This window comes from Malania oleifera, chromosome 4, assembly GCF_029873635.1.
Source record: "Malania oleifera isolate guangnan ecotype guangnan chromosome 4, ASM2987363v1, whole genome shotgun sequence".
NCBI lineage: Eukaryota > Viridiplantae > Streptophyta > Magnoliopsida > Santalales > Ximeniaceae > Malania > Malania oleifera.
The window spans coordinates 107850025-107862953 of NC_080420.1; the positions used below are offsets into that span (position 1 = coordinate 107850025).

Below are 12929 nucleotides of genomic sequence, written 5' to 3' on the forward strand. Positions count from 1 at the left end.
TCTGAAAGGGTTTCCATGCCAGAGATACAGTTTGTGTTCATAAATTGCCATTAACATCATAAACTTTTTGAAATAAAGACACTTGATTAATATGAATTTTATTCAAGTTGTCATTTTTACAATGTTGGGCACAAAATATTTATGCTGTTTTCTGTAGAGGGGAATTCTTTAAAATGGGGTGACCCTATGTTGTACATAAGTAATGAATGTTCTTGAGGGCCTGGAGAGGAGCACCACACAAACCTTAAAATGCATAAGCGTGAGAGTTGGCAGGGGAAGGAAGTCTGATTGCTTAAGGGAATCCCTATTTGTTAGTAGATTGCCATTAACATTGTAAAATTCTGTGAAATACAAACACTTGATTATTATGAGTTGTATTTAAGTTGTTAATTTTACAATGTTGGGCACAAAATATTTACGCTGTTTGCTGTGGAGGGATTCTTGAAAAGAAAGAGAGCCTACACTATACACAAGTAATGGATGTTCTTGATAAGGCCTAGAGAGGAGAACCGCACAATCACTACAATGCTTAAGCATGAGAGGTGGCAAGTGAAGGAACTCTTGTTGTTGGAGAGAGAGAGTGGGGGACAGAGGCATGCTATTTTTTAAAAAATTAAAAACTGAAAAAAACAAGCAAGTTATGGTGCTTTTTATCTTGGGTCCAAATTATTCATGATCATATATGATATATCTTTATATTTTGAAGTTTCAGCCATGATTTCTACAATTTACTATAAGTTATTTACTATAAGTTATAAATGCTGTTTGTTTAAATCGAAATCAGAATTTTCATCAATATTTACTAGTCTGAGACCCTTAAAATTTCTTGTGAAATTGAAATTTTAGTCCATGGAGAGAAGACTCTGCCACATGCCACCATAACCAATCCTGAATGTGTATGCTATGAGTTCAGCTTCCTGCAAGGGTGCCAATATAACATGATTAACATGTAGTTTGTAATTGTGCACATGAAAGTTCAATGGGAGAAAAATTCATAATCAACAGCAGTACATTACTTTTACACATTTAAATATTCTTAGATTGTGTTTGAAAGCATGGATTTTTCAAGACTTCGACATGAATTTGTGTGGATTTGGAAGAAAATACAATTTTATACTATATGCTTTGTACAAATCCGCACTAATCCAAATCCAATGTCTGAATTACAAGCTCCCAAATGCATAGTTTGTAAATTCTTAATATTGGGTGCCTTCGAAATCTGAATTTTATCCTGTGTTCTAGATTTTCAGTTGAATATATATTAGGGGACCTTGGTTAAGGGACTATATAATGGCTCCTTTCTCAGTTTTTAACTCTGGAATGGTTGGCTTTGTAGTGTTTAGACTCAATATACTTACAATTTAAAGTTGATTCTTCTTGCTTTTGAAATCTGAATTCTTTCTTTCAACCCCAAAATTGTCAGTTGAGAGCCCATTGTTGGGATGAAGCTTACTAAGATGTTATTCTGGGTCTTAGTTCTTTTTGTTTCCTTGACAGGGCTTGGCTAATATTATACCGAAGGAGACTCTTCTTTGGAAGCTAAAGCTCCTAAAATCAGCTGCTGCTTATGCTAATTCACGTCTCCATGCTGTTAAAGCTGAAGTACTTGTTCTGGCTAGGTTTTAATTCTGTCTACCTTAAATGCTCATTTTTCATCTTGTGTGAATAGTCCATATTTCTGCTCTTTTTAAGTTCTGTTCAATTTTCTCCCATCATGTCTACCTTCTTTGATACTATTTATTGTTATGTTCGCAATGCATGGATGTCCATCTTGTTTCTTGTTTTGACATTCTCCAACCCTAATCCCTGCCACCATCGCCATTATTATTATTTTGTGAAGTTTATTTCCTGTCACCCCATGATTATATCGAATTTAGTTGCCGCTGCCGCCACCATCATCACTACCTTTATTTGATTTTTATTTTCCTGTCAAAACCACAATTCTATTAAGCTTATTTTTCATCAACTCCAGGATTCAATTTTTATGTCTTTATACTGAATGGTTGCAATTAAATTATGATCATATGCCTTTTATTTATTTATATATTCTTTGATAACTATTTTGGGCTGTGTGAGGGAAAAGAATGGAGGGGCATTGAGTGAGAGAAAATACCTCTTCTGTGCCTTAAAAATAGGTGGCTAAAGATTCTAATTTTTTGACACTGGCTAAATAATCTAATTTTTTGGCATAGTGGATGGAATATTTGTGGCCTTTTAGATGTTGTGCCGGACACTCCACTTGTGCCAAACACCAATACTACAACTATTGCTATTGAATATATAAGAAACTAAAGCAATGTAGAAACTAATAATAAAATAGTAAAAAAAACAAGACAAGAAATTAATGAGATTCGGTATAGGATTACCTACGTCCTCGGGCACCGACGATCAATCCACTACTTCTTGACAAAGTACAACTTTGAGATATGTTTTACAAATGGTGAGTTGAGCTCTTTATATAGCTTCAACCTCAAGTTCAAAAAACACTTCTCTCCAATATGGGACAAATAATACAAAAAATTCAAAACAACTTTTTATACTAATGTGGAACTATTCTACCGATGAGGGACCAAAAACAAGAAGGCTTTCTGTATTTCCACATCATCAGCACCTTCCAAAAATATTTAGACTTGTTGGATATTGATAAAGTCAAAACAATGTTTGAACTTGATTGTTGTCACAATCTTGGTCAACATATCTGCGGGATTTTTAGTTGTAGCAATCTTTTGAAGAAGTATCTTGCCTCCATCAATAATATCCCGCATAAAATGAAACCGAACGTGGATGTGCTTCGTTCGTGCATGGTCTATTCTTTGCCAAATGAATAGCACTTTGGCTATCACAAAACACAACAATATGCTTCTGAACAACTCCCAAATTTTCAAGTAAACCCCACAACCAAATAGCTTTCTTAATAGCCTCTGAAGCTGCCATGTACTCTGCTTCCGTTGTAGACAAGGCAATGGTAGACTGTAAGGTAGACCTCCAACTCACTGAACCATTAGCAAATGTAAAAATATATCCAGTAGTTAATCGACGTTTATCCAGATCACTTGCAAAATTAGAATCCACATATCTAACAAAACGTTGATCAATACTATTATTTTTCTCAAATACTATACCAACATCAATCGTATTCATAATATATCTCAAAATCCTTTTCACAGCTTGCCAATGTCCTTTACCCGAATCATGCATATACCTGCTCACTATACTAACAGCTTGTGAAATATCAGGTTTAGTACAAACCATTGCATACATCAAACTACCAACAACACTTGCATAAGGAACCTGTGACATATACTTACGTTCCTCATCCGATTTACGAGATAAAGCCGCACTAAGTTTGAAATAAGGAGCAAGAGGAGTGCTTACTGGTTTTGACTGCTCAGACATGCCAAAATTCTGTACTACCTTCTTCAAATACTGTTTCTAAGACAAACTAACTCTTCCTCTCATTCTGTCTCTGCGAATCTCCATGCCAAGTATCTTCTTTGCCTCACCAAGATCTTTCATCTCAAACTCTTGATTTAACGGACTTTTCGACTTGTTGATTTCTTCCCAATTCTTTGAAGCTATCAACATATCATCAACATACAAGAGTAAATATATAAAAGATCTATTTTGTAGTTTGCGAAAATAAACACAATGATTATGTTTATTTCTGATGTACTTATGACCCATCATAAACTAATGAAATCGTTTGTACCACTGTCTTGGAGACTGTTTTAAACCATACAACGATTTACCCAGTTTACATACCCAATTTTCTTTTCTAGCAACCTGAAATCCATCTGGCTGAATCATATAGATTTCCTCTTGCAAATCACCATGTAAAAATGCAGTTTTTACATCGAGCTGAACTAGTTCAAGATCAAATTGTGCTACCAAAGCCAACCAAATTCAAATGGAAGAATGTTTAACAATTGGAGAAAATACCTCATTTTAATCAATGGCTACTCTTTATGCATAGCCCTTAGCTAGCAATCTAGCTTTGAAGCGAACATTATTTGCATCTGGAAATCCTTCTTTCTTTACGTAAACCCATTTTGCAACCAATTGCTTTCTTACCCTTGGGCAGCTGGGTTAGCTCCCAAGTCTGATTCCGATGAAGAGACTGCATTTCTTCATCCATCGCTCTTTTCCACTTGTCTGATTCAAAGTTCCTCATTGCTTCTTTGAAAGTGTAAGGAACATTATCATCCACAACTAGAAGTGCATAGGCCACCATATCAGTATATCGAGCAGGTTTTCGAATTTCTCGTCTTGGTCTCTGAGAAACAATTGATTCTTGTTGTTGTGAAGATTCTCGAATTGAAATCTCCTCTTCTTGTACACTATTCTGCACTGTAACTGGAGAGTTACCTTGTGTAGTATCATTTCTCATCGGGTTCCCCAAAATTGTCTCAACCTCCACCTATTGTTGAGTACCACTGGTTTTCTCTTCAACTCATGACTCCTTGCATATTGTTTTCTTCATCATGGCAAGTTCATCAAAAGTCGCATCTCTGCTTAAAATCATTTTTTTTTCTTCTGAAGACACCAAAGACAGTATCCTTTGACACCTGCATTTATCCCCAAGAATATTGCTTTCTTGACTCTTGGATCCAACTTAGATTCTTTAACATGATAATAAGCCATAGTACCAAATACATGTAAAGAATCATATCACTAGCAGACTCTCCAGACCATACCTCATAGGGTGTTTTTCCCCCTATTGCAGATGATGCTAGACGATTGATGAGATGACACGCATATCTAACAGCTTTAGCCTAAATGCTTTTGTCTAACCCAGCATTAGACAGCATACATCGAACTTTCTCCAGAAAAGTCCGATTCATGCGCCCTGCCACCCTATTCTATTGTGTTGTATCTCGAACTGTGAAGTGTCGAGTAATACCTTCATCCTGACATACCTTCATAAATGGGTCACTCGTGTATTCACCACCATTATCTGATCTGAGTCGTTTAATCTTTCTGCCAGTTTGAGTTTTAACTAGTTTTTTCCACTTAAGGAAAATATCACACACTTCATTTTTATGCTTCATAGAATACACTCAAACTCTTTTGGAAAAATCATCAACAAAAGTGACAAAATAATGCATACCACCCAACGAAGCCGTTTTTGTGGGCCCGCATACATCTGTATGGATGTAGTCTAAAATACCTTCAGCCTGGTGGATTGCAGTGCCAAATTTCACTCTAGTTTGTTTTCCCAGAATGCAATGCTCACAAAATTCAAGTTTGCACACCTTTGCACCCTTTAACAAACCTTGCTTAGTTAATTGTTGTAAAGATTTTTTTCCTGCATGTGCTAATCGCAAATGCCGTAATCTCGTTGTATTTGAACCTGCATCTTTTTAGAAACAACAGCTGCTGAGCCAATAACTGTACTACCTTGTGAATAATACAAGTTATTTTTCCTTGTTCCTTTCATCAGCATTAGTGCACCTGATTTAATCTTTAAGGTTCTATCTTTCAAAGTGATAGTGAACGCTTTAGATTCTAAGGCACGCAATGAAATCAGATTCTTCTTTAGGATTGGAACATACCTAACATCATTCAAGGTCTTAATAGTTCCATCTTGACATTTCAACTGTATTGATCCAATTCGAGTTGTTTTACAAGTATTATCATTTCCCATAAAAACAACCCCACCATCTATTTCTTCATAATTAGAAAACCATTCCCTATTGGGACACATGTGATAGGAACCATGGTCTTAAATTTCCACGAAATTGTCGAAATTTCCGTCACCCTCGAAATCGAAATGGCAGTCGATTTCCGTCTTGCGTAATTTCCGTCGAAATCTCAACGAACCATCCGAAATTTATAGAATCTCGAAATTTTAGCGAAATTTGTCGAAATTTTAACTACACAATGAAATTTCGTTGAAATTCAAACAAGAGATTCAAGAGTGAACTGAAATTTCTCTTTTAATTTATTTTATTGAAACAAAAGGTTACCAGAAGTGCTTTTGAAATTATATGAAAAAAGAAACTTATAGTAATAATTTATTTAACCATTCATGTCCAAATTATCAATATTTGTATAATAAATAATATTTAAATGAATTATGAATTTCATTTGCATTAACTGAATTAGTTTAATGTACATTATCTTACAAACATGTTTGATACGCATACTATTTTACAACTTTTCCACCCTGTACAAAATATAGATGTATTTAATTTGTAATATATTAGTCTTAAAACTTATATTATTATATTTGTTAACCATTTCTAAAGTTTCACAAAGAATTCCATGCTTTACTACTAGTTTCCATTATTTTTTCAAATCGAAATAGAAATTTCCCTCGAAATTTTTGTTCGTTTGGAGCTTCGAAATTTGAGTCGAAATCGAAATTTAATACCTTGATAGGAACAACCAGAATCCAAAGTCCACTCACCAAAGTAATGTGACGAAGATGTTCCAACAAGAGAAAATTCTGACTCACTTCCATTATTATTGGCTATATTGGCATTAGAATGTGCTTTGCCCTTATTTTTCTGCTGTAATTCAGGGCAATCTTTCTTCCAATGCCCTCTCTCACGACAGAAGGCGCATTCATCTTTAGTAGGTCTCCCACAAGATTTATTCCTTCCCTGAGATTTACTCCTCCTTCCAGGTATACGACTTTGAGAATGTCCCCTTATTGTTAGTGCTTCTGCTGTTTCCTTATGGACCCTCTGATCCTTCTTTTTGCATTCAGTACTAAATTACTAATCAATGCAGTACAAACAACATCATAAGTAACTTTATCTTTCCCATACAATAAAGTCATGGTCAGAGTTGATAATCTTTAGGGACAGAATTCAGTAGCAATATGACTTTATCCTCATGTTTCACCTTTTCATCCAAATTTAACAAATTGGCCAAAATTTTATTGAAAGCATTTATATGGTCATTAATTGAAATACGTGGTTGATACTGGAAGCGAAACAATTTTTTTTTCAAATAGAGTCGTTTTTCCAGACTCTTGGTTATAAATGTATCTTCTAATGTCTTCCACAATTTCTTTGCATGTCTCTGTCATACAACAATATTTCTGATTTTTAGCGAGACACAGACGAATCGTACCGCATGCCTGATGATTGATCTTTTCCCAATCTCTGTCACCCATATCTTTTGCTTTATCATCCAAAGCAATATCTAATTTTTGTTGATAAAAGATGTCCATCACCTCACATTGCCACATGGCAAAATCATTGGTAGCTTCAAATTTCTCCACCTTAAACCGAGCATTAGCTATCGTTTTCGGTGATGATGTCAAAGCCGAAGGGGTTGGAGTTCGTGTGGACAGAGTTTCTTCTACTACTGCACTAGTTTTTGCCATCTTCTATATATTCAATAGGAACTAACAAAGCAAAAGGCCTAGGATGAATAGTACATACCAACCGTTTCTACTCTGTTTTATGCTATGAAATTTCACTTTGACCAGGCCGACCTCAAGGGAGCAATTGAGCCGCAATGATCTCTGAGCACTTGCTTAGGCAAGATCTTTCTTAGGCATCAAACGTGGAATCAAGGATCCTAACAGAGGAACACCTCCGTATCGACACTATTCAACCTAGCTCAAATACCAATTGTTGTGTCAGGCACCCCACTTGTGCCAAACACCAATACTACAGCTATTGCTATTGAATATATAAGAAACTAAAGCAATGCAGAAGCTAATAATAAAACAGTAAAAAGAACAAGACAAGAAATTAATGATGTTTGGTATAGAATTACCTACGTGTTCGGGCATTGACAATCAATCCACTACTTCTTGACAAAGTACAACTTTGAGGTGTGTTTTACAAATGGAGAGTTGAGCTCTTTATATAGCTTCAACCTCAAGTTCAAAAAACACTTCTCTCCAATGTGGGACAAATAATTCAAAAAATTTAAAACAACTTTTTATACTAATGTGGAACTATTCTACCAATGTGGGACAAAAAACAACATTAGACTTTTATTTTTTGGATTGTAAATGTTGTTGCTCTTGTAGTCAATTTGACACCCCCTTAGTGCCTCTTAATTTTCACTCTCCAAAAAAAAAAAAAAGGAAGCTGGAAACTGAATGCATCCAGTGGCTTCTTAATCTTGTGTTTGATAATGTGTGCTGAATGCCTAAATTTAGCCTGATAGAATCATGGAGTTCCAACTTGCTGTCTTGTATCTTGTATGTCAATTCCAATCAACCCCAATGTAGCATGTAACACCGCTTGAATGTTGCACTCTCTGCAACTTATTGAGCCATTACTTTAGGCTGAGCAGAGTTGACTTTTTCAAGTTGCTGGTGAGGTTTTCTCTGACCAGTAGCCTGGTGATCTGAACTTCCAGTTTGTTGTTCCGGTTGTTCTTGTTGCTGAACTTGCTTTGCAGCTGGCTGTTCAGATTTTTGAATGTATTATAATAGTTTTGCTTGCTTTTTACACTTTCCTACTTGTTTTTTAAACTGTTCCATTTGCTGTATAGGATTCCCTGCTTGACTTCTTGTTCTTTAAGATTTTCTGTTTGATGGTTTGCCTCCTTAGCTTGTCTTGGAAACTTTGATGGCTGATTAGGGACCTACAAGAAGTAGTTTTCTGGATTTAGTTCTCAGATCTCACAAACCTTAGCAGTTTCTTCTCTGTGGCTGGCACTTCAGTTGCATCCATGGTCTTAAATTTCTACAAAATTGTCAAAATTTCTGTTGAAATTTCCGATTTCCGTCACCCTCGAAATCAAATTGGCAGTCGATTTCCGTCTTGCATAATTTTCTTCGAAATGTCAATGAATCATCCGAATTTTATTGAAATCTCGGAATTTTAGCGAAACTTGTTGAAATTTTAACCATACAATGAAATTTTGTTAGAATTCAAATGAGAAATTTTGGAGTGAAGTGAAATTTTTATCTTAATGTATTTTATTTATTTTATTGAAACAAAAGATTATTACAAGTGCTTTTGAAATTATATGAAAAAATTAATTTATAGTTATTTAACCATTCATGTCTAAATTATCATTATTTGTATAATAAATAATATTTAAATGATTTATGAATTTCATTTGTATTAACTGAATATGTTTAATGTACATTATCTTATGAATATGTTTGATACACATATTATTTTACAATTTTTCCACCTCATACAAAACATAGATGTATTTAATTTGTAATATATTAGTCCTAAAACTTATATTATTATGTTTTTTAACCATTTTTAAAGTTTCACAAAGAATTCCATAATTTACTGCTAGTTTCCGTTATTTTTTCAAATCGAAATCGAAATTGAAATTGACATCAAAATTGAAATTTTCGTCGAAATTTCCGTACTTTTGGAGCTTCGAAATTTGAGTTGAAATCGAAATTTAAGACCTTGGTTGCATCTTCCAAAGTTGCACGCAAAACGTCTCCTTCTGAATTTCACATTTGAGTCCATTCCCAAATTGAGCTATGGTCGTTCTACCACCATCAATTGCTCCACATGCGATGGTTAATTTTTTATACTTTTGAGCGCAATAACCAACCGTCAATTTACCTCATTGAAAACTGTGGAGCTCCTCACAAATTTTTCTTTTCTCTATCTTGAAGCACTTTTTCTTAGATGCACATTGTTGAGGCTTGATATATGTTGTTGGACCACAATTTAACAACTTAAGCTTTTAGGTAAAGTGGTAATCTAACATGGTACTCAAAGCTGATTACAAGGAGGTCCTGGGTTCTTGTTGCCCTTGTTCATTATGTGGTGTTTAACAAGTTATTGTAGTCCCTGTATGGGTGTTATCTTTCATGCGTGCATCTCTCCGTGTGCTGTCGGGCTGCATGTGAGGGGGAGTGTTAATGCTTGATATACATTGTTAATCTACAACCTAATAGCTTAAGCTTTTAGGTATAATGGTAATCTAGCACACATATTGAATCAGTGGCAGTTTCAGGACACTTGAGCAATGGGGGCAGTGGTTCATACTTAAGATTTAAACATTCAAAAGCATTCATTATCTTAATACACTATCATACCACCAATTAATCCAAAATATTTATCAAAACTTAAAAATAAATTTTTCTATAAAATATTTTAACTAAAATCATTCCAAAATAAATATATAGACGAGCAATAGTTGTCTCATCATCTTTTGCAAACTCGTCAAAGAAGGCTAACTTGGCCACGTAAGATCATTGATGCTCAAAAGGAGCTTTGTTCCTACATCCTTCCTGTTCCACCTCCCCTTGATGCATTGGTGGAGGATGGAAGGAACTAAGTTAAGATCATGTAACCACTTCCTACCAATGTGTAAGTGGTAGACAAGAGAAGCATCAATTACATGAAATATGGTAGAACCTATTTGGCCCAATTTGAATATCAACATTCACATTTCCAATGGTTTTTGACCTCTTGAATTTGCTATGGGCTGTTTCACCAAATAGCGTTCTCAAATATTTGCAGCCTAAAAAATTGGAAAGAGGCATGGTGTGCAGAGATGACTCATTGTCAATGGAAGTATGTTGAATAGGGAAATCATTCATCTTGCTCTCCACATGGAAGGGTCAATTATGGTTGGTAGATTTAGTGCTCATATTTGCTTCGACGCAATGAATTCTCATAAGACTTCACCATTTTCCCACTAGATGAGTTACCATAGTGCACTCTCCACAATGTGAAGTGTGAACTAGATATCTCAATAAGAGCCATTACTGAAGTTCTCATTGAGGCTTTTGAAAATCCTAAGTGGTCAAAGAGAAATTTGAAACTGGCAGTCTTCGTCAAAGTGCATACTGTTAGATCTTCCTTCGTTGCTTTTGTTTGTGGGTTGGACATTCCTTGTGCAGGAGTAGGATTGCTTTTGAAACTTCAATAGGAATCTAGCCAATGCATTAGCATCAGCACCTCGATTATCTTGGCGAGGTCAAGGATTATTCTGAACATCATTCCCCTCAACCAAGAGCTTTCCATATGCAATTTTCCTTTGAAAAATCCTCTTTAATGTCCCAAAATCCGTTTTAGGATGACCAACAAATCTATAGAATTGACAATACTTTGGATGAACCTTATCTCTATTGGTAGGCTGGCGTTGGATATTAGGAAGTTGTATTGCTCCATCCTTAACCCATTCATTATGGGGAGCATATATATTATTCATGTCACAAGGGAAAGTGGGTGGGCTATTAGGTCTCCCTGTATGTTTATAATTGCAAGGTTTCTCATTAAATTCATCCTCCCTACTTTGGATGACATTCATTTGGACCTCTATTCCCAAAATGGGCATTGTCATTCCTTTGCCTTTAAGTGGAATTATTTGTATTCTGAGCAGCTTCTGCTAGGGTAGGAAAGGATGGCAACGCCAAGTTCTCCAAGTGCACTCGATATTGAATAAACATCCCTTGGATGCAATCTTTCACAAGTTCCCACTTTTTCAATGTTATCTTAGATGTCTACCCACTATGAGAAGGGTTCTAAATAGTTCATAATATCCTCATTGGACTTCTGATGCCCCTACCCAAGATTCGCCAAAATCACCTTCTCCTAAGTAAAGAACTTCTTGCAAAAAAGATCTCACATTTGATTCTAGTTTTCCATCTACCTGGGTTAAAGATTAATATACCATGTATATGCCTTCTTAGTCAAAGATTTAGGAAATTCCTTTAGCTTGTGATCATCATCTAATCTATAGATTTTGGACGTTAGATGCTCCTTGGCATTACCAGGCCATTTAAAAGCTTAAATTTGGACTAACATAGTCCTTGGGATAAGGCTTAGAGATAGCGAGTTTCTCTTGATTACTCTTGAAAATTTTGCAAAATTCTCCGTAGTGATGTGGGGGCAAATTGGGCATGATGAGGTTTAAGGAACATGACTGAGGTTTTCAAAAACATGCCAAGTAGATCCCTTTATGCTCAATTTGAGGAAGAGGTGTGGTGGATGCGGGTGGTATAGCAAGGACCAGAATGGTAAAGTCATTGCTCCCACTCAGAGGTAATATTGGAAGCGAGGTTCAAGGTAGTCCCTTGAGGTTGTGAAAATCAAAGTGGATGCAGGAATCATCTGATGGTTGCTACTCTTGATTAAGTATTTTAATGATTTCTTGAATAATAACAAACACCTTCTCGGAAGATTGAAACATCTGCATTATCTAAGCAATGTATGGAGATTCTTTGTGCTTGATAGGATGATCGCTAGAGTCCTAGATTCAGTATCATGAGTGAATTGAGTATTGGACGCTTCTAGTGGAGTGCCTATCTATCTCTTAGCCGTAACTTTGCACACTCAATCCCTCCCTAGTCCTTAGTGTAGTTGCCAAAATTTGGAGGTGGTTCTTGAGTGGGGAGGATAGTTTTTGTTGTGCTAAAGTAATAGGGGTTTTGGAGAGGGCCCAGATAGAAAGCAAGCAATTTTCAAGAAGCTCAAGTAGGGATTGTCTAAGATGAAGGTGTCTAATGGCTGAATGATATGTTAAAGCTTGATATGCATTTTTAACCCACAGCGTAACAGCTTAAGTTTTTAGGTAAAGTGGTATTCTAACATGGTATTTGAGCTGGTTACCAGGAGATCTTGGGTTCTTGTCTTCTTGCCCACATTTATTGTGTGGTGTTTAAACAATATTTATCATGTGTTTATCTCTCGATGTGCTATTGAATCGCATTTGTAGGGGACTATTAAAGCTTGATATACATTGTTGACCCACAACCTAACAGTTTAAGCTTTTAGGTAAAAAGGTTGTCTAATAGGATACTTGAACTACTGGGAATCTAAAGGGAGGAAGGGAGGGTGGCGTGACAGATAAGGTAAAGTGGTCTTGAACAGCTTAAGACAATGTCAAGGGGTTAGGACTCCTTAGCATTGCTTTTGTAACAAACAAGGACAAAAAATCAGTATGGAGACTGTTAAAGCCTGATATGCATTGTTGTCGCGTGACCTAAAACCTTAAGCTTTTAAAATCAAATCTTTTGGTTGATAAATTTG

General features: G+C 35.7%; 1 protein-coding gene across 4 annotated transcripts in view; it reads left to right on the forward strand.

Annotated features, from left to right (window-relative positions):
• The window catches only part of LOC131154320 (phytyl ester synthase 1, chloroplastic), a 98560-nt gene that overhangs the window by 51826 nt on the left and 33805 nt on the right, over positions 1 to 12929 (forward strand). For all 4 annotated transcript variants that reach the window (XM_058107017.1, XM_058107018.1, XM_058107015.1 and 1 more), the window contains one exon: positions 1498 to 1619. In XM_058107017.1, coding sequence (XP_057963000.1) covers positions 1498 to 1619 — 122 coding nt within the window. The remainder of the gene's footprint in view (positions 1 to 1497; positions 1620 to 12929) is intronic.